Source organism: Diaphorina citri, unplaced genomic scaffold (genome assembly GCF_000475195.1).
Source record: "Diaphorina citri unplaced genomic scaffold, Diaci psyllid genome assembly version 1.1 scaffold1545, whole genome shotgun sequence".
Lineage (NCBI taxonomy): Eukaryota > Metazoa > Arthropoda > Insecta > Hemiptera > Psyllidae > Diaphorina > Diaphorina citri.
Genome location: NW_007378971.1, coordinates 47,482 through 74,200, shown reverse-complemented (window position 1 = coordinate 74,200; position 26,719 = coordinate 47,482). Strand labels below are relative to the sequence as shown.

The 26,719-nt window shown below is 38.2% G+C and overlaps 1 protein-coding gene and 1 long non-coding RNA gene across 2 annotated transcripts in view; one reads left to right on the top strand and one right to left on the bottom strand.

The window, feature by feature from the left end:
• Nucleotides 1-1,168: 1,168 nt before the first annotated feature.
• On the top strand, nt 1,169-2,070 carry LOC113470377. Its single transcript, XR_003393450.1, has 2 exons — nt 1,169-1,473; nt 1,796-2,070. It is a non-coding gene; the product is annotated as an uncharacterized LOC113470377 (long non-coding RNA).
• A 3,266-nt stretch (nt 2,071-5,336) lies between these two features.
• LOC103516325 (BMP-binding endothelial regulator protein-like) overlaps nt 5,337-26,719 on the bottom strand; it is a 66,214-nt gene continuing 44,831 nt past the window's right edge. The window contains exons 2-7 of the mRNA XM_026828762.1: nt 26,429-26,514; nt 12,032-12,233; nt 7,998-8,185; nt 7,513-7,714; nt 6,366-6,651; nt 5,337-5,639 (exon numbers count right to left, since the gene is read on the bottom strand). Coding sequence (XP_026684563.1) covers nt 5,489-5,639; nt 6,366-6,651; nt 7,513-7,714; nt 7,998-8,185; nt 12,032-12,233; nt 26,429-26,514 — 1,115 coding nt within the window. The 3' untranslated portion in view covers nt 5,337-5,488. The remainder of the gene's footprint in view (nt 5,640-6,365; nt 6,652-7,512; nt 7,715-7,997; nt 8,186-12,031; nt 12,234-26,428; nt 26,515-26,719) is intronic.

Here is a 26,719-nt window from a genome sequence, read left to right as displayed (position 1 = left end):
CTCAAGGCATTTGATTGGTCAATTTTGACTTGAGACTGATCTAAGAAAGATCATTCTTGTTCATAAATACGAGTGTAATTGTGTAATTGGCCTTTGTACAAATAATTATGTCCCTTTTTTTGAACTAAATCAAAACATAAAAGCAACAGCAACAACAGGATAGATTGGCTTTTGTTTAGCGCAACAAAAAAAAGAAACAATTGAGTGCCGGAAATTGGCAATCGGGCAATTTTTGCGCAGGATTAAGGAAACGATAACAACGGAGGTACCTACCATCCTCCCGAAATCGAAAACACCACAGGACAGGAGAAAGCCAGCCGTTCCGAGAACGAACCTTATCTGTTTTAGGATACAGTTCTCCCCGGTCGTTAATCCGCGACCTAACTGGCCTACGTAGGTATTAAGGTAACATTCCTGTGACTTGTTGTGTAAATCGGTGTTCTTTTTCACAATGCTCCACAGCTACATATATCTTTTCAGATTTTGCCCATCATTAAGTTGCCACTCATTAACTTGCCATTCCTACTCAAATTAGTCAAAACTGTAGAGATAGAGATAGATAGGTAGGTACATAGGTACCTACAGTTAAGTACACAGGAAGTATTTTTTATACTATTTATCCGTACCCCAGGAATGTGCAAAGATATGTATCCCGACCACATCAAGGAAGGTCAAGTGAACAGTGCTCGAGAAATTCGAGAAAGTACCCCAGGAATGTGCAAAGATATGTATCCCGACCACATCAAGGAAGGTCAAGTGAACAGTGCTCGAGAAATTCGAGAAAACACAATGACAAGGTGAAATCTCTACAAATAAATCACAGTGATGATTCTGACTCATCAAATGCAAGTGCTGAGCTAGCGAGCCACCCCTGCTCTATAGCAACGGTCGACAACTGGCGGTCCGCCATGACTTGGTAGTGGCGGACAGCAGTCCAAATCTAAATGACAAAGCACTATTGTCCGGGCCGCGGAAAAAAAAATCGAACTAATTTAATTTGTTTCTTTTTCATGGAGGAAACCTTGAATCTTTTTCTTTTTTGTAGGTGTTTTTTTTTACCTTTTGTCCTTAAATCAAGATGACTTATCTCCTTTGGAGGGGATGATAGTTTTCATCCGGTTCGGACTCTGGACCACGAAGATTTTTTCAATGTTCATCCGGAACAAACAATACTCAACTTCTACACACTTCTTATCAACACTGTTATCAAAGATAAGAGATAACAACAAGAATTTATAGGTAATTTATTAGGTATTGTATTACATTCAAAAATCAAAACTTTTAAAAATGAATGTAAAGACTGTGTTAGGTATTACTAATTAGGGAATTTCCTTTGCTTGTAGAAATTATTAGGTGAAAGGTATATTTGTAAAGTAAATCTGGTCATTGTTTCTATTCTTTCAGAAATGTCTTACAGATAATGAAACTTTTGAATTAATTCAGAATGGAAATGTTTGTGATTTGGAGACACAGGTAGGGAATTTCCTTTGCTTGTAGAAATTATTAGGTGAAAGGTATATTTGTAAAGTAAAACTGGTCATTGTTTCTATTCTTTCAGAAATTTCTTACAGATAATGAAACTTTCGAATTAATTCAGAATGGAAATGTTTGGTGAAAGGTATATTTGTAAAGTAAAACTGGTCATTGTTTCTATTCTTTCAGAAATGTTTTACAGATAATGAAATTTTCGAATTAATTCGGAATGGAAATGTTTCTGATTTGGAGACACAGGATGAAGAGGAAGAGATATTTGGAATTAATTCAGAATGGAAATGTTTCTGATTTGGAGACACAGGATGAAGAGGAAGAGATATTTGCAGATTTCTACTCCAACATAGGACAATCAGATCATTCAAATGCAGAATTTGATGATAGCAAGGCAGAGCTCAACAGGATTGTTAGGAGGGACAACCCTATGAATTTTATTTTATTTTGTTTATCTAATAATGTTAAGTACGAGTTTGATTTGTAATCAAGAAACTTTTGTAAAAAAAAAAATAAAATAAATAAAAATAATAATAATAAATAAAAAAAATAAAACAAAAGAATGTTTCCAATAATAATAATAATAATAATAATAATAATAATAATAATAATTTATTTTAGTTTTAGTTTAAATATTTACATAACACATGGAATTAATTTGAATTTTAAATAAACATTTATTTTTGCTTTATTTCAATTTGCTTTTTTTATTTATTATCTTTTTTTTTACAAAGAATAATTTTGTTTACAAATGTTTACAGAATAAAATTAATAGGAAAATAGCCTTACGAGCGCTAGCTTTTAGCATCAAATATCTAGTCCAGTTATGTATATTAAGCATTTGTAATTTTGTACCCTACAAAGCATAGGCAATTGTTTGCATTACAACCATCAATTTCTAGTCTATTTTAGCAAGGGGTATCTTCAGAACGGTTCTGGGGCCTTTGGAATAAAAACTTAAAAGGGATAAAAAAATTATCTATTTTTTAATAGGTAGGTAAAAAAGATTGAAAATAATAATAAAAGTCAAACGACAAAATGAGGACTGGGAATTCTAAAGAAACTATACTATTGGACACCAAATTTCTTCATTTACCTATTTCATGATCGGGCATTTTTCGACACTAGGTGTATTTTCCTTTTAGAAAACTTTTGAAACTGAACCGGTTCGGTTTTGGAAACTGAAATGGCGCCTGTACTAAACCATAGGAAATCCAAGATAAGGCGCCATCGAAATCGGTTCCTTTTCTGAAAGAAAAATACTCTAAAACTTTTGAAACTGAACCGGTTCGGTTTTGGAAACTGAAATGGCGCCTGTACTAAACCATAGGAAATCCAAGATAAGGCGCCATCGGAATCGGTTCCTTTTCTGAAAGAAAAATACTCCTACTGCCCGTTCACACTACCCGGAACAAATTTTTCTTCGTCACGATTTCTTTTCGTAAGGCATAATGTAGAAATGACTTAGCGTGTTCATATTGGCAACGCAGAAAAGTTCGGGAACTTTGTAACTTCGGACGAAGACCTGTCTGAGTCGGTACCCCAGGAATGTGCAAAGATATGTATCCCGACCACATCAAGGAAGGTCAAGTGAACAGTGCTCGAGAAATTCGAGAAAACACAATTACAAGGTGAAATCTCTACAAATAAATCACAGTGATGATTCTGACTCATCAAATGCAAGTGCTGAGCTAGCGAGCCACCCCTGCTCTATAGCAACGGTCGACAACTGGCGGTCCGCCATGACTTGGTAGTGGCGGACAGCAGTCCAAATCTAAATGACAAAGCACTATTGTCCGGGCCGCGGAAAAAAAAATCGAACTAATTTAATTTGTTTCTTTTTCATGGAGGAAACCTTGATTTTTTTTCTTTTTTGTAGGTGTATTTTTTTTTACCTTTTGTCCTTAAATCAAGATGACATATCTCCTTTGGAGGGGATGATAGTTTTCATCCGGTTCGGACTCTGGACCACGAAGATTTTTTCATTGTTCATCCGGACCATAACGGGATTTAGATTCCGACCCCTGCTCTACAGACATGCCATTAGTTCGCTAAATGGCCAGAGTAAATAAAATAAAAATAGTAGTAAAAAATAAAAAAAAAATAGATAAAACCGTCACTTACCGTTCAATGCCGGTGAGGAGATGTCTATATTCATCCGGACCATAACGGGATTTAGATTCCGACCCCTGCTCTACAGACATGCCATTAGTTCGCTAAATGGCCAGAGTAAATAAAATAGTAGTAAAAAATAAAAAAATAGATAAAACCGTCACTTACCGTTCAATGCCGGTGAGGAGATGTCTATGTTTGCGTGACACCAGAGCTCCACCACCCCAGGCTGCGTCCACATGTAGCCACATGTCATATTCCGCGCAAATATCAGCAATAGCCGGTATAGGATCGAATGCCCCGAGAACCGTGGTACCTGGGAACATGAGATGACATTTGTTAAGGGGTCTGGACCAGGCTTAAAATCCAAGGAGATTTTTACTTTCTAATACCCTTACGTATAGGGAACCTATACAAGGTAATGAGAAAGTATTTTTTCTTCGTGTACAGAACCTCATTTTTCGTCAGCCTCTCAATCAGTCTCAACCAAACGTTTTGTGTTCCATCCTTGACACATTTGTGGACTACATACCAAATTTCAAGTCTCTAGCTCATACCGTTCCCGAGGTATTATTGAATTACACCGAAAACCGCCAAAAAGCGGTCAAAATGCCGCCAAGAATTGCACCGATCTTAACCAAAAGTTTCGTGTTGCACCCTTGTCACATTTGTCATCTGCATGCCAAATTTCAAGTCTCTAGCTCTTACCGTTCTCGAGATATTTTGTTTACAGACAGACACACAAACGGACCAATAGCTCAAACTTTGTATTTAGGCTCTAAGGACCTCAAAACGTGTTTTGGCACTAACATCTGACCATCGAAAATTTGACCCGATTACATTACTTTCCTTCCTATAGGCACTAAAAACTGACCATCGAAAATTTGACCCGATTACATTACTTTCCTTCCTATAGGATAAGGAAAGTAAAAACTGTCCTAAAAAGGAAAAAAAAGTTTTTGAAGTTAAGCAAGGTTTAAACACACTGTGAACAGAGGAAACAAAGAGACAGGGTGGGTTAGGTCAAATAAATAAATTAGATAGGAAGTTCACCTGGTAAGGCCGCCGGAGGTCACTGACGCACCTAAGTAAACACTGGGTACACCCTGAATATAGCCAGCCTAGTTAGCAAGACGACAAGACCTAATAAAATGAGTGCTCCACCGCCGTTTTTATTTCATAGCAACGAAACAACTGCTACATTAGACGCATGTGGTCTGTGTCGTAGTAAGCCTCTCACCAGATGGGCGATAAGAGACACAATACATCCCATTTAGGTGCTGGGTCAACACGAGAACACCAGAAATTAACCCGTTAAATACGTATTTGCAATCGAAAAACGAGTGCAAATTTTTGTCGATGGGTGGGATTCGAACCCGGGACCTTTTGCATGGCAAGAGAGTGCGTTACTGGGCTAACCGTGCCCCCTAACATTCCTAAATTAACAAATAAATGAAAAATCAATTGATAAAGAAAAATCAAATTAATTAATTATCAACCATAATCTTACCTTAGTGTGAGGAGAGGAGAGACGACAAAATTATAAAAATTGGGGTAAGATCATTTTGCATTTCAAATTGGTTTTCTAGAGGCATTTTACATTTTGCATTTCAAATTGGTTTTCAAAAGCATTTTGCACATCTCTGCCCCTAACATTCCTAAATTAATAAAATAAATGAAAAATCAATTGATAAAGAAAAATCAAATTAATCAATTATCAACCATAATCTTACCTTAGTGTGAGGAGAGGAGAGACGACAAAATTATAAAAATTGGGGTAAGAAGTACAATAATAGAAACAAAATGACTAGATTGGATTGTTCTGTGTGTTTGTAGTTTGGCGAGTCTGGCGAGAGCGTTCCCGGAGCGTTCTCGGAACGGTCCCAGGGGCCTAGCGTGGCGGCGCGCCGGAATGACAGCCGGTCAGTTTGCGCCAATCGCCCAGCTGTACGCCGAGGCGCGAACATTCGCGCGCGTACGCTGTAAAACTCTCGCAGTGACAGTTCTTGAGCGGGCACTCACACATGTCCACCAGACACGACCTGGGGGAAGACAGAGAAAAGGGATTAAGAATAATGTAGTATAATGAATGATGTAGTACTTACGAGTATTTGCGGTGAAGCACAACCTTCAACTGTTCTTGGGTATGCCGGTATTAACTCCGAGTATTGGTAATTGGATATGACAACAGTGCCCTAAATCACCAAAGAAAAGTATTTTACAAGTGTAATAGCCAATGGAAAAGCAGAATTTTGAATTTGGACGAATCATATCGAATTATGGAATTGTAAATACTTTTCCATACTTTGGTGATTTAGGGCACAGTAATTGCTTCATTTACTATCTATTAGGTATTTCCCTTTTGTCATTAATCTCTAATCTCTAGTACCATTTGAGTAGACAGCCCTATGGAGACTAGGTGAGGTTATTTTGAGGAGGACTGAAGATTGTTGCGAACAGAGGGTAAAACCCCCCTCACTACAAACCTTAACAGTGATAAAGTCACGTTAAACCCGTGGGACTAGGCCGCAGGTTCGATTCCCGCCCGGGGCGGATTTTATCCTATCCTGTCTTCCTTCTCTCTTCGATTTCGGGACGATAAGACCATAGCAGTTACAGTTCCCTCTGTCAAACCTCTTCAAAAAAAATGAGACGATTTCTCATCTTCTAAATGAAAAAGAAAATACGTTAAACCCCTATCAAATTTATAGGGAGGCTCCGTCGTATAATAAAAAGTCCCACTATGCCAAAACAAAATTTCGACTCACTTGAAGTACATCAGATGGTTGAGGCGGGCGTGACACGCGGAAAACACGTCGGACCGCAACGGCTTGCACTTCTTGTCGCGGTACTTCCGCTGCGGTAGGCGATGATTGCACCGCACGCCGCCCAGGCCGACGCTATTCTCCGTGTTCGGCCGGGAACACGCCTTGCGGCCGCCGACGCGCCAGGAGGCGCCGAATTTGTTCGCGTCCGTCACCACGCGGCCACGCTTCGTCGTGAGATCGTCGGAGGAGATGCCGTTGAAATTGCCGCAAAGGCCGCACAGCCGATCTGGCGGAAAAGAAGGGACGGTAAAATGGTGAATATGTAAGGTCGAACCACTTATTCCCTATAAAACTGTGGGGCGACGCGTCCGTCACCACACGGCCACGCTTCGTCGTGAGATCGTCGGAAGAGATGCCGTTGAAATTGCCGCAAAGGCCGCACAGCCGATCTGGCGGAAAAGAGGGGAAGGTAAAATGGTGAATGTGTAAGGTCGAACCACTTTTTCCCTATAAAACTGTGGGGCGAGGCTACGAAAAAGCACAAATACATGGATACATAAAACATAAAAAATACCTAAAACTAAAAAAAAAAAAAAAAAAGGGGTGTTGGTTTTAGCCCAAGTTTTTTTTTTTTGGAAGGGGGAGGCCCAAAAAAAGGGATCAGCAAAAAAAAAAAAAAAAAAAAAAACCATCATATTGATAGTGGCAGTGAACATCCCAATCGAGAAAGTGAAATAAAGGAATACATAGTACAATGATTTGACTTAGACTCGAACCACCAACCTCCAGATTTCAAGTCCAACGCGTTATAACCACTGCACCACTGAGGTTGGTAGAAGAGTAAAATAAATTTCAATGAGCGCCTGTAAATTAAATCTAAATATGCAATGTGCCAGTTTTTTTCTGAATCTAATGAATCCAAAAAACATTACTCGGATTTTAGAATCTGTTATTTACAGAGGGAAACTATAACAATCAGAGTCCTTGTCCGTTAGAATCTGTATTTGGTTAATTTTCAACTTCAACCTTTATTTGATGTTGTGGGTAAATAATATAGGCCCGTTGGCGCTTCGGACTCTTGACGTTTGCGCACCTCCCGGTCCGTTTGATTCTTTTTTCACCTCAAAACCCCAAAACTTCAACTCACTTTTAAACTTAGCCGGTGCGGACACCTCAAGGAAGCTGTTCCCGTCCCACAGGACTTTGATCCCAATGGCCGTCTCTACCAGGACACTCTCGGCCGTCTTGGTGACGATGACTTTCGACGGCAAATCGTACGGCAAGGCAACGCGCTGGCCGTCTATTTTCACTCGCAGCTTCTCCCCCAGGTTCACCTTCATGTCCCCTATCTGGAAAGAAATGGATGGAAAGCATGAGGAAATTGCAGAAAAATAAGTGGAAAGTACCTATTGGGAATTTTCAATATTTCTTTTTTACTTTTTAATTATTAAACGAATGTCTTTTAAATATAATTATTTTAAATAAATTGATTATTTTTTTTTACTTTTAGAATTAAAACATGTTTTTCACTTTTTGTTCATCGGGGGAATAGAATCATACCCTTCTGGCTTCAAATTTTACAATCGGGGGAATCGGTATAAAATGGGGGGAATTGAATGCTGTCCAACTCACCCTAATCGACACGGTCTTGGTCCAGGACGAGGTCTTGGTGTCTCGCGCATCATTGGTTACCCGAATACTGAACGCACCCCCGGTACAATCCGCCGTCAGCTGGTACTTGCACGAACCTTGGAAGCTGTAGAACTTGCCATCGAATGTGCGGTAGTGCGGATCGCCAAACACGGTACACACGCCGTCACCTGAGAAAAGAAGGAGAAAATTGTTAGATGTTTTTTGGGGAGGAAAAATATTTTTCGATCATTACAAATACGTCCATCACACCATCAGAAATAAGGGGGAATATTGTTAAGTTTTTTTTTTTTTTTTTTTTTTTTTTTTTTTTTTTTTTTTTTTTTTTTTTTTTTTTGCGGAAAAAAGTAGGGTTAGGGTATCTTTATCTCTTTATCTGCATGTCTAGTAGAAAACCAAGTTCATCAAATCAGTAGCTATAAAGTAGAAGAGTGTTATCGAGTGTTCAAGAAAGTAAATGATTGCCTCAGGCAATAATCCAAATTTAACATTTGAAAGGTATCTATCTTTAGATCAGCACAAATACCTTCGTCATTAAAAATCTTAAAGGTACCTTACACAATCATTAGTACCTACCTAATGTCATTATTTCCAAGTAATGATGATGAAAAATCAGAAAATCCGGAATTCCATCATTAGTAATGTCATTACTAATGATCATGTAAGGTACCTATTTTAGCCCATCCTATTTAGTTTTGAAGGTAGCGCGCCTGTCCTTAGGTATAAGCGCGAGGTCTTGGGTTTGATTCCTGCCCGGGGCGGTCAACAGATAAGTTTCGGCCTCCGATCGATGTCGACTGAACCGCCCACACTACCATAGATTCACCTCGTCGGTCGACGACCAGTCCCCTATGTGTGGACACACCTTGAGTAAGTATCCAGGTACCTATGTCCATTAGGACCTCACACACTTTCAGAATTCCAAACTGTTATTCTTTCAATTATAGGCTGGTCTATTATTCCTGCCCGGGGCGGATTTTATCCTGCTGGGATAATGTTCGTTCTCGGAACGGCTGGCTTTCTCCTATCCCATCTTCCTTCTCTCTTCGATTTCGGGTCGATAAGACCATAGCAGTTAAAGTTCTCTCTGTCAAACCTCTTTTTTAAAAAATCTTAGCCCATCCTAGTTATAGTTTTGAAGGTAGCGCGCCTGTCTTTAGGTATAAGCGCGAGGTCTTGGGTTTGTCCGGGGCGGTCAACAGATAAGTTTCGGCCTCCGATCGATGTCGACTGAACCGCCCACACTGCCGTAGATTCACCTCGTCGGTCGACGACCGCTCCCCTATGTGTGTACACACCTTCAGTAAGTATCCAGGTACCTATGTCCATTAGGACCTCACACACTTTAAGAATTCCAAACTGTTATTCTTTCAATTATAGGCTGGTCTATAACACGGTACTATTGGCAAGATAAAGATAGTTTAGGGTAAAATAAATTGGTTTAAATTGATTCAATTAGGTGGAAATCCTCGTTTAACAATAGAACAGAAACAGGGTGCCTGTGTTTACACACACCCCTTTTTACGGTACCTAAACCAAATTGATGAGATAGGATAGATGGATGGATAGCTAATAATAATCATATACATTGGTGCAGAAATTAATAGGGGGAACGTGCAATGAATGGTACTCTCCCACAAAATAGGGGGAAAAGCAGACATGGTTGATTGACACCGAGGGATGATAATCAATAATTTGGTACTCGTACAAGTATAGAGTATAACTAAAGCATAGTTATATTCCTAATGCCCTAATACCTATAAGTTAAAAGATGGATAGCTAATAATAATCATATACATTGGTGCAGAAATTAATAGGGGGAACGTGCAATGAATGGTACTCTCCCACAAAATAGGGGGGAAAGCAGACATGGTTAATTGACACAGAGGGATGATAATCAATAATTTGGTACTCGTATAAGTATAGAGTATAACTATAGCATAGTTATAGTCCTAATGCCCTAATAATACCTATAAGTTAAAAGGTTACTATTAGGGATCATCTTATCATTCTAGGGATCCAATTATTCCAATAGTATCGAACGCTGGTCTATTACACGGTACTATTGGCAAGATAAAGATAGTTTAGGGTAAAATAAATTGGTTTAAATTGATTCAATTAGGTGGAAATCCTCGTTTAACAATAGAACAGAAACAGGGTGCCTGTGTTTACACACACCCCTTTTTACGGTATCTACCTAAACCAAATTGATGAGATAGGACAGATGGATGGATAGCTAATAATGATCATATACATTGGTGCAGAAATTAATAGGGGGAACGTGCAATGAATGGTACTCTCCCACAAAGTAGGGGGAAAAGCAGACATGGTTAATTGACACAGAGGGATGATAATCAATAATTTGGTACTCGTATAAGTATAGAGTAATACTAAAGCATAGTTATATTCCTAATGCCCTAATACCTATACGTTAAAATGTTAGTATTAGGGATCATCTTATCATTCTAGGGATCCAATTATTCCAATAGTATCGAACACCTAATCACTATCTATGTATTAATACCTAATAGTCCGTGGTGCGTAAAATCATTGTAAATTAGATACCTAGCTAGGAATCGTTTCTCTGAGAGACAAAACAAGAGCAAAAAAGGTTATTGAATAAAGCATTGCACAAAATTCGCTCCTTTTTTTAATTTTTCCTTCCTCTGTTATAATTATCTGTCGTTGCCAGAGTACGTTCTATTATATGTCTTACTCTAAGTAGCTTATCTTTAGGCCTTGTGGAAAGCTTGGTAAATCTTGTACACAACCCTACATCTCTTGAGCATAATAAAACCTCTTCAATGAAATCTGGCTCCAAGATGGAAAAATCGAGGACATAATGGTAGTAAAACACATACCTACCTACAATGCAATGAATTCAGCAAAGGGAGCTAAAGAGAAAGCAAGGAAAAGTAAAAGAAGAAGAAGAAGAAGAAGAAGAAGAAGAGAAGAAACGAAGAAAAAAACATGGAATGTGAACACGAAATCGATTTGTTTGAGAAAAAAAAAAAAAAAAAAAACATGAAAATGCTTTTAACGTCATAATTGCTATCATAGACGAAGACAAAGCAATCGGTGGTGATACACTCGTAAAACAAAACACAAAAGATAAAAACAAAACCTGACAATGAGATAGAAACCCAATGTTTTCGCAAACAAAGGACGAGAAAGAACAACCAACCTACACAACAACACCCACAAGAAAAGGATCAAAAGAAATATTGATGAAGTAATGGATGACCCCGATAGAGACCAAGACACAAAAGAAAAACTACTCTAGGAGAAAACTCTATTGATGAAACTTTTCAATGAAGTTAATAACGACTTCTTAAACAAACATAAAGAATTCAGAGGTGAATAAGACCTTACAAACAAACATATTAGAATGGAATTTGAAAGATAAAGAAAAAAATAGCTTTCAGTATGATAGTATGAATGAAAGAAAAATGGAAGAATGAGTATGAAAGAGTGTTGACGGGTTTGGAGAATAAAAAGGACTCTCTTTCCAGTTATTAAGGTAAAAAAATGGAGTTTTGTTAAAACATGATTGGTAAACAAGTCCTCATTTGTTATAGGGTGCTTTCTAACACAATCTTGAATTCACGATTGGTATTTGGTAACTAAGTAAATCCTCATTTTGTTATATGTATGTATGTTGTTCTTTCATTGGTTGTCTAATGGGTCTTTTGTTAGACGAGGAATTTGAACAATAGGGTGGTTTTAAATATTCATAAATTAATCAAACCAGTCATGGAATGAGCACACCTCTTGGTCTATGGTCCCCTTATTTAATAGACCTTAATATGTGCTAATTTAGAAAATTTATGCGCTAATTTAGAATAATATACTTATACCTTGTTTATCCTGCTGGGATAGGAATTTACGTGAAGTTTCAACGTTGAAGAGAAGAAAAAATAAGGAACTAAGGAATTTTTCTTTTCTTCTACAACTTCTAGATCCCGAGATATATCGATTTGAAAAACATCGGAAAAACGATTTGAAAAACAACTTACTTTCAATACACTGGGCACAACAGGCTCCTGGTAGCTTGATCAGTTTCATGTGAGGGGGGCAGGGGGTGTTCATAGGGGGGCACACCTCCATGGAACACCGGGCCTGGCCCTTGTGACAAATGCAGGACTTGCAGGGGTCCAGATCCGACCACGACTCTCCATCCTGGAAATAAATCGGGAATTCGGGAATTACAGAATATACCTTATTTATCCTAGTAGCCTCCGTTGCCGAGTGGGTATTACACTAGGCTTTCACACCAGAAAGGTTTCGGGTTCGATTTGGGTCGTCAAACCCGTTGTTACAGTTCCCTCTATCAAACCCGTTGTTACAGTTCCCTCTATCAAACCGTTGTTACAGTTCCCTCTATCAAACCCTTTGTTACAGTTCCCTCTATCAAACCCGTTGTTACAGTTCCCGTTGATTTTTCCATCCATCTTCTTATCCATTCACGGCGAATTAATAAAAAAATATAATTTAAAAAAGTCTATCTTCATAAAATTAAATGTATCCTTCATTCATTAATAAAACAACAAAAAGATTTGAGTATTCTTTTCAACCAAGACAGATAGGTACTGAGTTGATTCTCGCGTCACAACAAAGAGTTGAATTATGAATCAATCATTAATTCAAATCACGATAATATAAGAAGCCAACTTTTTTTTTAAGTGCTACTTAATTATTATTTTACTACTTGCCTATTAATACTTGATTATTTTTGGGTGTCTAATTGTCTATGCTTAAAAATCTAATCAACAAAACTTCATTCTGATTGAAGACCTGTATTTCATTATTACAATAATTACATTATACCTTTATACCTAACATTTGGTTCTCCTTTTAAAGTTACCTACCTAAATGTAGGTAGTTATATGTACCTACATAATATCAAGTTTTGCCATACTAGTCAGCTTCAAGGGTAGCGCAGTAGCGCGCTTGCCTTGTAAGCGCTAGGTCGCGGGTTCCGTTCTGGTCCAGAGCGATTTTTTTCAACAGACGATTTTTTTTAACACGTCCACACTGCCTCCACACAATATAGGTATAGATTTTCTTCGGTGGACTACCTATGTTTGGACACACCATAAAACCCTAGCATAAAACCCAAAAAGAACCAAACCAGAAGAGCACCCAATTGAGCCAAATTCCCCTGTATACATATATCGAGTCAGGTGGTCTGCCTTGTCTTGTGCGCTTTTATGCCATGTTCCCGAGATTAGGCTTCGGACTATGTAGCCCTCATGATCAGGAACGGAATTTTTGAGGAACGCTCTTACGAATAAGGAATAAGGAAAGTAAAAAGGTATCCCACAAAAATATTTCTCCTGTCTAACTGTCTCCTAAAGTGTGTTCAAAGTTTGACTATTTGTGGACACACCTTCAGATCCTGTCTTCCTTCTCCTTCGTTTTCGGGACGATAAGACCTCAGTGCTGTTGTTAGAGTTCCCTCAAACCAGTCAAACCTCTTGAAAAAAAAAAAAAGGAAACTCAGCCCTTTTCCTTGTCTCTAGTAGGAGACAAAACGGCCAAGTTTCAAGGTCAAAAAGGCCTGGAAGCCGAAAGACAAAACTAGGAAGCCGAAGGCCACATGTAGAAGGGCGAAGGTTGTGACAGACACCGAAGCGAATACAATAGTCCGTCCCTTATACCTTTTTATTACTATTGTAATAATAAAGGAAGGACGGACTAAAAAGTAGGTAAGTAACTCTAGGATAGGCAAGAAACTATGTAGGTAAGTGCATACATACATATATCGAATTATCGAATGTTAATGAAATTGAGAGCTGTTTTTCCTTTCTTTGCTTCTTTTCAGGTCTCGCTAACTAGACTGTAATCAGATCGACCTCAATTCGAAATGAATGAATAAAAAGTAGGTAAGTAACTCCAGGATAGGCAAGAAACTATGTAGGTAAGTACATACATATATCGAATGTTAATGAAATTGAGAGCTGTTTTTCCTTTCTTTGCTTCTTTTCAGGTCTCGCTCTTACGGGAAACTAGCGACCTCTTTCTGATAAATCATGCCACAATTTCTGTAAGTTTACTTACCTACCAGGAAATTTTTCGTGAATCTATCTTGGAATTGTCAATCTCGTGTTATAAAAACTTTGGTATAGTTTAGATCCCAGTTTAGATTCCGGGAGGGAAGAACTTTTCGGTCCCATTCTGACAGGATAATAAACAAGAATGCCTATCATTCTCTATTCTATTAAATGATTACATCCATCCATTCTACAGAGGAAAAAATCTCACAATGAAATGGCTAGCGTGTCAAGTAGGTACGTAATTTCTGAAACAATTCTCACAATAAATAGGTGTCTAATGTCTGTTATAATATTTATTACTGATTTGGGGAATTTTTGAGAAATAAAATTCAGCCCCAGGCCCCAGGGGACTTATACATTTTTCATTGACTGACTCATAGGTTTGGTGCTTCCCCAATTTTAACCCAAGATAAAGTTAACGTCACTATATGCAACAGCTGAGTTCTAAGGTCTTATCCTCCTTAAAGTGAACAGAGAAGGAAGACAGGATAGGAGAAAGTGAGTTGTTCTGAGAACTAACCTTATCTGTTTTGGATAAATTTCACCCTGGACGGAAATCAAACCCGCGACCTAGCGCTTACAAGGCAGACGCGCACCCTCCAAGCTAAGGCTGGCACTAAGGTTTGTGGTGACGGGGTTTTGCCCTCCAGCTCCACATTCGAGCCAAATTCTGCCTGATCTTGACTTGAGCCAAAAAGTTGGCTTCAAAATTACTTAATAGGTACCTTCTTCTTCTTATAATATGAGATACCCGCATCACATTTTTCACATTCTTCGTGGAATTCCAACTTCTATCTCTCTCTCATTCTGATGATAGACTTCGCTTCTCTCTCTCTCTCTCTCTCTCTCTTCCTAAGTTTACAGGGAACAGGGTGTTTCCAAGTTTACTGATTTTGGAACATTTCACTCTATTTGGATCCGCGTTCGAAAATACATTCCCTCCTGTTAGCTTGGAAGGTAGCGCGTTTGTTCTCGGAACGGCTGACTTTCTCTGTTTTGTCCTCCTTCTCTCTTCGATTTCAGGACGATAAGACCTTCGTTGTTACAGTTCCCTCTACCAAACCCGTTGTTACAGTTCCCTCTATTGTTCTCGGAACGGCTGACTTTCTCTGTTTTGTCCTCCTTCTCTCTTCGATTTCAGGACGATAAGACCTTATCCAGGATGATTGACAGTAAGGAAGACTTGCATTTGATTGGTTCATTAGCTGATCTATTATCTGATTGGTTCATTAAATGATTGATTGTCTCATTGATTTATCTGATTTTTAATTCATTTGATATCTGATTGATTCATAGAGCCAGGATAGAGTCGATTGTTTTCGAAATTCCGGATCTTTGAAGTTCAGTTGTGATACAGGGTAAACTTGAAGTAACTAGTAGGTAACTATAGAAATTATGGAATTGAAAAGTAAGGTATCTAAGTAAAGGAATCCTGAAATTGGAACTTAAATAAGGAGCAGGAATCGTGAAATTGAAACGCAAAAAAAAAGAAGAATAGAACAAGGAATAGTAAAATTAAAATCCAAAGCACTAGCTTACTTGCCTATGGCTAAAGGAACCGTGAAATTGAAACGTAAATAAAGAAGAGGAATAGAATAAGGAATCATGAAATTGAAACGTAAAGTCCGGTCTCTCCTGACCACAAAGTTCAGGACTATAAGATACCTAGTTATAAAACCATGTTACAGTATAAACAAAAGGCAATCTCAGTGATTAAGTTGAAATAACAATATCTCTAAAACATCTCTATATTATGCTCATCTACAGGGTGGGACTTGAAAAAGTTTCAGATTTCATATCTTGAACTTTGGTCTAGAAAGTTCTCCTCTTTCTTTGACTTAATACATTTATAAAATAATGTCCAACACTTTCAAGCGGATTTGCCAAAACGAAAGGAAAACTGAAATTTCTTGTCAGAGTTGAAATTCCTTTCTTCTTCTTCTTCTTCTTCTTCTTCTTCTTCTTCTTCTTCTTCTTCTTCTTCTTCTTCTTCTCCTTCTTCTCCTCCTCGAAAAAAGTGATTTGTAACTGGGTCACCCGTCCATATACACACCAAGCTCCCGGTAACTGTACACAGGGGACACCCTGTATACCGACACAGGCCACAAGCGTCTAATGTAGCAGTTGTTCCATTGCTACGAAATAAAAACGGCGGTGGAACACTCATCTTAAAAAAAAAACTAGTTTTCGACGGTATGTAGCCGTCCCTCGGTTTTATTCATTACTCATTAGCAGCAGCTACTTCAATTACAACTATTGGTAGCAGGAGAGAAGCATTTTAATTTCCGAATCGTGACTTCTGTGTAGTTTTGTGTAAGTAGTCTCTGAATGTACATAGTTTTGTGTAGTCTCAACTCTGTGCAGTCGTGATAGAGTCATTCTGAAAATACTTCTGAGTTCTGAGGTTCAAAATCTTCAAACTATTTGAGTCGTTCTCCGATGGACTCTGGATCTGAAGGTTGGTGGTTCGAGTCCAAGTCAAGTCATGAAATTTTAGCGTAGTGTGTTTAGCGGTGAACGACATTTGTGGCAAGCATTTATGTCAGCACAATTGAAAATCCTTTTTACTTAATAGTTTTGGGTTCCAGTCGATGTAAAGCGACTAATGTCGATTATGATATTCTATATGGAAATAAAAAAATTCTATTAGAGTTTATTGGCCGCACCTTAAGGAATATTCTATTCTATTCTATTTTATCTCAAATCCGTCACTGAAATTCCAAGTTGATCGTTGAATATTCATAAACCGAAATCATAATTAGGTATTTCTCCAAAAGGTCGCTCAAACTAATTGAATGAGCACTGAGCATTCTCATAGGAGCCCTTCACACGTTCACTCTTCCTGACCTGAAACTTGAAACCATTTTTAAAAAGCGCACCATACACGAAACATACATGAAAAGCTTGACACTATAATATATAGCGTTTTAACAACCTAGATCAGGAGAAGTAAACCAATAATAGAGTTAGTGGAAGACACCCTGACTTAATTGTGGCAACCTATCCACTAATTTCTCAGTGTAGCATCAGTTGCACAGCGACGTTAAATCTCTATCAAACAAAACTTGGGTGTTTTAAGCTTTTGGTGGATGTGTCACTTGGGTGTTTTAAGCTTTTGGTGGATGTGTCACTTGGGTGTTTTAAGCTTTTGGTGGATGTGTCACTTGGGTGTTTTAAGCTTTTGGTGGATGTGTCACTTAGGTGTTTTAAGCTTTTGGTGGATGTGTCACTTTGGTGTTTTAAGCTTTTGGTGGATGTGTCACTTGGGTGTTTTAAGCTTTTGGTGGATGTGTCACTTTGGTGTTTTAAGCTTTTGGTGGATGTGTCACTTTGGTGTTTTAATCTTTTGGGGATGTGTCACTTGGGTGTTTTAAGCTTTTGGTGGATGTGTCACTTTGGTGTTTTAATTTTTTGGTGGATGTGTCACTTTGGTGTTTTAAGCTCCCGTTAATTAAGGGCCAGATCAAACTAATTTTCGACGGTATGTAGCCGTCCCTTGGTTTTATTCATTATACTCATTAGCAGCAGCTACTTCAATAACAACTAGTGGTAGCAGGAGAGAAGCATTTTAATTTCCGAATCGTGACTTCTGTGTAGTTTTGTGTAAGTAGTCTCTCTGAACTCTGAATGTACATAGTTTTGTGTAGTTTCAACTCTGTGCTGCAGTCGTGATAGAGTCATTCTGAAAATACTTCTGAGTTCTGAGGTTCAAAATCTTCAAATTATTTGCGTCGTTCTTAGTAGCTGTTCTGAGCTTCAATGTGTGCTCAGAATCCGAGGCCAGCCACTAACGCTCGAACATGGACCTCCTACGTGCAATCCTAGTGTGATACGCACTTGGCCACGGAGGCTCATTCAATTAAATATGGGAAGTATTGTGTCTCTTCTCGCCCATCCGATGAGAGGCATACTACGGGATGGGCATGCTACGACACAGGCCACAAGCGTCTAATAGAGCAGTTGTTCCATTGCTACGAAATAAAAACGGCGGTGGAACACTCATCTAAAAATAAAAAAAAAAAAAAACAAATTTTCGACGGTATGTAGCCGTCCCTCGGTTTTATTCATCAATAACAACTAGTGGTAGCAGGAGAGAAGCATTTTAATTTCCGAATCGTGACTTCTGTGTAGTTTTGTGTAAGTAGTCTCTCTGAATGTACATAGTTTTGTGTAGTCTCAACTTTGTGCAGTCGTGATAGAGTCATTCTGAAAATACTTCTGAGTTCTGAGGTTCAAAATCTTCAAATTATTTGAGTCGTTCTCAGTAGCTGTTCTGAGCTTCAATGTGTGCTCAGAATCCGAGGCCAGCCACTAACGTTCGAACATGGACCTCCTACGTGCAATCCTAATGTGATACGCACTTGGCCACGGAGGCTCATTCAATTAAAAATAAAATTCCATACCTCGGCTGGGATTGAACCCACGCCCTCCTGTTTACCAGGCGAGCGCCTTGACCACTACACCACCAAGGCAGGTAGAATGTTCAGATTGGACAGTAATTTTTGACGGCCATTTCTTTTTTTTTATCATATATTTATTTCAAGATGTTATTTTTACAACTAAGGTTAATTAACGACGGCCATTTCAAATAGATAATCTGTCAGTTGATCCTTTAGTCTCCTACATCGTTAGGTGAGCTCTGTGCTCTGACCTAGAGGAGGAGAACTATCGATAGCACTATCGATAACTATCGATAGTTTTGACTATCGAACGCTATCGATAGTTGAGGCTTGACTATCGATAGTTCTCCTCCTCTCTGACCTTGCCATTAAAATTCCATACCTCGGCTGGGATTGAACCCACGCCCTCCTGTTTACCAGACGAGCGCCTTGACCACTACACCACCGAGGCAGGTAGAATGTTCAGATTGGACAGTAATTTTTGACGGCCATTTCAAATAGATAATCTGTCAGTTGATCCTTTAGTCTCCTATACATCGTTAGGTGAGCTCTGAGCTCTGACCTTGCTACTTAAGACACATGTGGGAACCAATCGCGCGGAATGTGGTTGCTATTCCCCTCTCACCAGGAAATCCAGGATGATTGACAGTAAGGAAGACATTTGATTGGTCGATTATAATATTCTATGTAGAAATAAAAGAATTCTATTAGAGTTTATTGGACGCACCTTAAGGAATATTCTATTCAATTCTATTCTATCTTATTCTATTCCTCAAAGCGCGGGGCCCCCAAAAGCGCGGGGCCCGTGGCAGTCTGCCATTCTGCCTTATGGGTAATCCGGCCCTGTCTCAAATCCGTCACTGAAATTCCAAGTTGATCGTTGAATATTCATAAACCGAAATCATAATTATTTCTCCAAAAGGTCGCTCAAACTAATTGAATGAGCACTGAGCATTCTTATAGGAGCCCTTCACACGTTCACTCTTCCTGTGACCTGAAACTCGAAACCATTTTTAACAAGCTGGGTCCGTCCCTCCGGGAATTTTTCTTTAGCCAGTTATTCGATCGTGATTAGAGAAAATCAGTACTTATGTACCTACCTAATTTGTTTAATATTCAGTTTATTATCATTCTTGATTTGATTTTTTGATTTTAGGTACTTTCATGTAATGATTTAAGTGTTTAAGTCCTTCTATGGATCTATGGGGACAGACAGACCGACAGAGTGACAGACACCGAAGCGAATACAATAGTCCGTCCCTTATACCTTTTTATTACTATTGTAATAATAAAGGAAGGACGGACTAAAAAGCGCTGCACCATACACGAAACATACATGAAAAGCTTGACACTATAGGTAATATAGCGTTTTAACAACCTAGATCAGAAGAAGTAAACCAATAATAGAGTTAGTGGAAGACACCCTGACTTAATTAAGCCACCCTATCACTAATTTCTCAGTGTAGCAGTTGCACAGCGACGTTAAATCTCTATCAAACAAAACTTGGGTGTTTTAAGCTTTTGGTGGATGTGTCACTTAGGTGTTTTAAGCTTTTGGTGGATGTGTCACATGGGTGTTTTAAGCTTTTGGTGGATGTGTCACTTGGGTGTTTTAAGCTTTTGGTGGATGTGTCACTTGGGTGTTTTAAACTTTTGGTGGATGTGTCACTTTGGTGTTTTAAGCTCCCGTTAATGAAGGGCCAGATCAAACGGTTGGTCCAGTGGCAACGCGCTTGCTTGCCATATTGTATGATTATTTCTTTTAGATTAAAATTAGGAATGTAGAGGATGTCTCTCTAAGTCTCTATTGTATCTCGGAGTTGAAAATACAAAGTCTTCATTATTAATAGTTCCTTATTAATACATAGTTGAAAATGGTTCCTTTAATTATTTTGAACAATCACGATTTTCCATAGTTCACTGTGAGCATGTGTACATGTAGTGCCGAATATAAAGGCGCGACAGTTTTGCGGCGAAAATTCGACGCGCATGACACAAACAGGCGCGGCAGAGATACGGTAAAACGGTCCGTCGAAATTCAATAGGTAATGAACGTCAGTGGTGTAGTAGTTAACACGGTGGACTCTGGATCTGAAGGTTGGTGGTTCGAGTCCAAGTCAAGTCATGAAATTTTAGCGTATTAGTGTGTTTAGCGTTTGTGGCAAGCATTTATGTCATGACACAAACAGGCGCGGCAGAGATACGGTAAAACGGTCCGTCGAAATTCAATAGGTAATGAACCTCAGTGGTGTAGTAGTTAGCACGGTGGACTCTGGATCTGAAGGTTGGTGGTTCGAGTCCAAGTCAAGTCATGAAATTTTAGCGTAGTGTGTTTAGCGGTGAACGACATTATTTGTGGCAAGCATTTATGTCAGCACAATTGAAAAGCCTTTTTACTTAATAATTATGGGTTCCAGTCGATGTAAAGCGACTATGGTCGATTATAATATTCTATGTAGAAATAAAAGAATTCTATTAGAGTTTATTGGACGCACCTTAAGGAATATTCTATTCTATTCTATTCTGTTAAGGAAGACATTTGATTGGTTCATTAGCTGATCTATTATCTGATTGGTTCATTAAATGATTGATTATCTCATTGATTTATCTGATTTTTAATTCATTTGATATCTGATTGATTCATAGAGCCAAGATAGAGTCGATTGTTTTTGAAATTCCGGATCTTTGAAGTTCAGTTGCGATATAGGGTAAACTTGAAGTAACTAGTAGGCAGTGGAATGATTGATTATCTCATTGATTTATCTGATTTTTAATTCATTTGATATCTGATTGATTCATAGAGCCAAGATAGAGTCGATTGTTTTCGAAATTCCGGATCTTTGAAGTTCAGTTGTGATATAGGGTAAACTTGAAGTAACTAGTAGGTAGGTAACTATAGAAATTATGGAATTGAAAAGTAAGGTATCTAAGTAAAGGAATCCTGAAATTGGAACGTTAAAAAAAGAAGAATAGAACAAGGAATAGTAAAATTAAAATCCAAAGCACTGGCTTACTTGCCTATAGCTAAAGAAACCGTGAAATTGAAACGTAAATAAAGAAGAGGACTAGAATCAGGAATCATGAAATTGAAACCTAAAGTCCGGTCTCTCCTGACCACAAAGTTCAGGACTAAACAATATCTATCTAATAAGAATACAATAATTATTTAAAGTCAATATTTAAGGGTATTTGAGTGGAATTTTTGAGTGTATGGCCGCCATTCACGCCCTATATGGACGCTACGCCACTGCTAGTAGGTAACTATAGAAATTATGGAATTGAAAATTAAGGTGTCTAAGTAAAGGAATCCTGAAATTGGAACTTAAATAAGGAGCAGGAATTGTGAAATTGAAACGTTAAAAAAAGAAGAATAGAACAAGGAATAGTAAAATTAAAATCCAAAGCACTAGCTTACTTGCCTATAGCTAAAGGAACCGTGAAATTGAAACGTAAATAAAGAAGAGGAATACCTAGAATAAGGAATCATGAAATTGAAACGTAAAGTCCGGTCTCTCCTGACCACAAAGTTCAGGAATATAAGATACCTAGTTATAAAACCATGTTACAATATAAACAAAAGGCAATCTCAGTGATTAAGTTGAAATAAGAATATCTCTAAAACATCTCTATATTATGCTCATCTACAGGGTGGGACTTGAAAAAGTTTCAGATGTCATGTTTTGAGCTTCGGTCTAGAAAGTTCTCCTATTTCTTTGACCTAATACATTTATAAATGTCCAACACTTCTGAGTGGATTTGCCAAAACGAAAGGAAAACTGAAATTTCTTGTCAGAGTTGAAATCCCTCCTTATTCTCCTCCTCTTCCTCTTCCTCCTCGAAAAAAGTGATTCGTAACTGTCTGGGTCACCCGTACATAAACACACCAAGCTCCCGGTAACTGTACACAGCGGACACCTTACGAAATAAAAACGGCGGTGAAACACTCATCTTTTTTTTAAAAAAAAAAAAAATTCCACTACTCACCACCCGCATCTCGCATTTTCCTAGTCGAATACCATGTAGAATCCTGAACTGAAATTGGACAAATGCTCACTGGTCCAATAATCCAATTTCAGTCAAGAATTCCTACGGATAAGATTCCTGCCCAAGATTCGCTCAAAACCACCAATCGTGTAACCGGCATATTGGTGTGATACTGATTAAGTTGATCGTTGAATATTCATAAACCGAAATCATAATTATTTCTCCAAAAGGTCGCTCAAACTAATTGAATGAGCACTGAGCATTCTCATAGGAGCCCTTCACACGTTCGCTCTTCCTGACCTGAAACTCGAAACCATTTTTAAAAAGCGCACCATACACGAAACATACATGAAAATGTAAATGTAAATGCAGTTTCTTTGTGTTATTATGTCACAACTTTGGTGCTCACTGCAGCATTGTAGGATCTTCCCAATATCTCAATAATCCTGAAATCCAATGTTTACCTACCATGCTAAGGGAAAATGTTGGAAGGACAGGAGGAATGGAACAAGATAAATCGAATGATAACGGAAATCTTGAAGATCAAAGAGAAAGATGGGAGGTGGCCCTATAACACAACATCGTCATAGTGAGCCGACATTAGGGCCCTGAAGTAATGCCCAATATATCTGGTTCCAAGGCCCATACAAATTTCTTGACCCCGCCGGGAATCGAACCCGGGTCTCCCGCGTGCAAGACGAGCGCAGTGACCACTACGCCATGGGAGCTGACGAAACATACATGAAAAGCTTGACACTATAATATATAGCGTTTTAACAACCTAGATCAGAAGAAGTAAACCAATAATAGAGTTAGTGGAAGACACCCTGACTTAATTGTGGCATCCTATCACTGATTTCTCAGTGTGGCATAAGTTGCACAGCGACGTTAAATCTCTGTCAAACAAAACTTGGGTGTTTTCAGCTTTTGGTGGATGTGTCACTTGGGTGTTTTAAGCTTTTGGTGGATGTGTCACTTGGGTGTTTTAAGCTTTTGGTGGATGTGTCACTTGGGTGTTTTAAGCTTTGTTGGATGTGTCACTTGGGTGTTTTAAGCTTTTGGTGGATGTGTCACTTGGGTGTTTTAAGCTTTTAGTGGATGTGTCACTTGGGTGTTGCTTTTGGTGGATGTGTCACTTGGGTGTTTTAAGCTTTTGGTGGATGTGTTACTTTGGTGTTTTAAGCTTTTGGTGGATGTGTCACTTGGGTGTTTTAAGCTTTTGGTGGATGTGTCACTTTGGTTTTTTAAGCTCCCGTCAATGAAGGGCTAGATCCACATATCTTTCGCAATTTTGGTATATCCAGTATATTCCGAATAAAAAAAAATAAAAACGCAAGAAAAAGAAGAAGAAGAAGAAGAAGCAGAAGAAGGAGAAGTCCGAAGAAGAAATTTCGTATTTAAATTCTGGGACTTTCTCCAAATCTAAAAGTGATATTTTGCACTTTTCTATAGGCTTCCCGCTTTCCGGACCGTCTCTTATTCTAAGGCTTTTTTTTTAAATGGCTGTAGAAACACACCTCATTATCTTTATCAACAACACATATCTTTCGCAATTTTGGTATATCCAGTATATTCCGAATAAAAAAAAATAAAAACGCAAGAAAAAGAAGAAGAAGAAGAAGAAGCAGAAGAAGGAGAAGTCCGAAGAAGAAATTTCGTATTTAAATTCTGATTCTCTGACCTCCAATGTGCCCCCGGCAAGGTAGTATTTTAAATTGGAATTCGGTTTCGTTTCTGAGGCATTAACATTTTAAGTACTCTGGCGCGCGGAGATACCAGAACTCGCTGGTTTATTGCATGCCATAGTGTGGCCCAGAGTATGTCCCGAGTAACAGGTTGATAAGAGTTCGAGAGTGTGTGGATTCGAAATATCTGAAAATTAGCTTTTTTTCTTATAGTATGGAACTGTGACATATAGTTTATATTGGTGATGATTCACATCTCACATCATACCTATGCTCTTTATGTGTTGAACATGTGTATCAAATTTCATCGGACAAACCATTCGAGAGTTATGGCGGAACAGAGACCAGCTTCGCCAGCCTAGGTTACCTCGAAGGTATAGCGCTTCTGCCTTGCAAGGGCTAGTGGCTTTCTCCTATCCTGTCTTCCTTCTCGATTTCGGGACGATCCGCCAATGCAGTGAAGCAAAAGTAATATTAGAGAAAGAGGAGTGCAATGAGGGGAAAGAAAGGTAGGTACTACGTGAAGTAGGAGGTTTTTATTTTTATTTTTTATTTTTTACAATTCGCCCGAACGCATTTTACATGCAATTACACGGGTGATTACAAAACATACATTTAATACCTATTAATACAAAATATGAATCTTAATACTACCTACCTACGTCCTACCTATGTAAACAAGGGAGAAATACCTACTCTACTGTTCTCTCCGAGGGGAAACGACCCCCGCCCAAGACCGCTAGCCTGTTATGAGGTTCAGATCTCATCTTTTATTCTGATTTTTGACAGTGAAAAAACTCAATTAGTTCTGAGCTTCAATGTGTGCTCAGAATCCGAGGCCAGCCACTAACGCTCGAACATGGACCTCCTACGTGCAATCCTAGTGTGATACGTACTCGGCCACGGAGGCTCATTCAATTATAATCATGTGAATGCGACTGGCCGAGGTACAGAATTTTTTCGTGGAACCCTGTATGCATAAGTGTATTAGTTGTCCAATATAAAATATGTAACTGGCAGACCAGAGGGCTAGGCCAGACTCTAATACCTGAAGAACTTGATGGCCACATACCGCACCCTGCCATTTACTAGCCAGACCCAAACGTTGCTGCACCGAAAGTGTTACTGAACTGATGCTGGACAAGTATAGTCGGTCTTGAGGCAAGATGGCGGTTTTTTTTCAGGCCATTACTGACAGTTTTTTTTTTTATTTTTTTTTAGCCATTTACTAGCCAGACCCAAACGTTGCTGCACCGAAAGTGTTACTGAACTGATGCTGGACAAGTATAGTCGGTCTTGAGGCAAGATGACGGTTTTTTTCAGGCCAATACTGACAGTTTTTTTTTTTTTTGTGAAGCTTTCGGATAGTCTCAAGACTTTCAGATCATGAAACAACATTCTATTTGAATTTGAATACATATTGATATTATGCTAGCCTGTTATGAGGTTCAGATCTCATCTTTTATTCTGATTTTTGACAGTGAAAAAACTCAATTACAATATCACACTTCCACTAGATTCACTAGAACTACTTATTGGATAATCCATTCTTCCTCCGTTTCCCCTAGTGATGCATAAGACAATTTTGGTAATATTGATGCATCCGCTAAAAATATGAACCCCTCTATTTTGTGTTATTGGAAAATTTAGTAATTTAACACATCCACCAAAAACATGAAATTCTCTCTCTTCTTTTCAATATTCAAGCTATTATGGGACACAAACTTATTATAGCTTATTAGCTCTCTATTTTGTGTTTTTGGAAAATTTAAGTTATTTGCCACATCCACCAAAAACATGAAATTCTCTCTCCTCTTAAATATTCAAGCTATTTTGGGACACAAACTTGTCATAGCTTATTAGCTCTATATTTTGTGTTTTTGGAAAATTTAGTAATTTAGCACATCTACCAAAAACATGAAACTCTTTTTCTTCTCTTAAATATTCAAGCTATTTTGGGTCACAAACTTGTTATAGCTTATTAGCTAGTTTTGTTCAATGATAACAAAAACTGCCATCTGTGTTTGGAACCACTCTTAAGTTCTTAACATTTGTTAACTTGTATATTAGACCAAGTGTATCTCACCTTTGTGTCATTGTTATTTTAATGTTGGAATAATAATATCACATAATTATCTATACTCTTGTTTAAAAATAATATACCTAGATAATTATCGAATTAATTAGGTACTAACTTAAAAGTTAAAAAATATAAAAAAAAAAAAAAAAAAAAAAAAAAAAAAAATCTATTCTATTCTAGTTGATAAAGTCAATCAATCCAAACTTACCTTACAAATACAGATGAAACATTTGATGTTGAATATCTGCTCTACATTTACTTCTTCGCCTTCGTTGGTGCAGGTCTGTCTCATTCCTGAAACAGAAATCAATAAACAATTGATTAATAAATGAATAATAATATCACATAATTATCTATACTCTTGTTTAAAAATAATATACCTAGATAATTATCGAATTAATTAGGTACTAACTTAAAAATTAACAATATTTAAGGGTATTTGAGTAAATTTAGAGTGTATGGCCGCCATACACGCCCTACATGGACGCTACGCCACTGC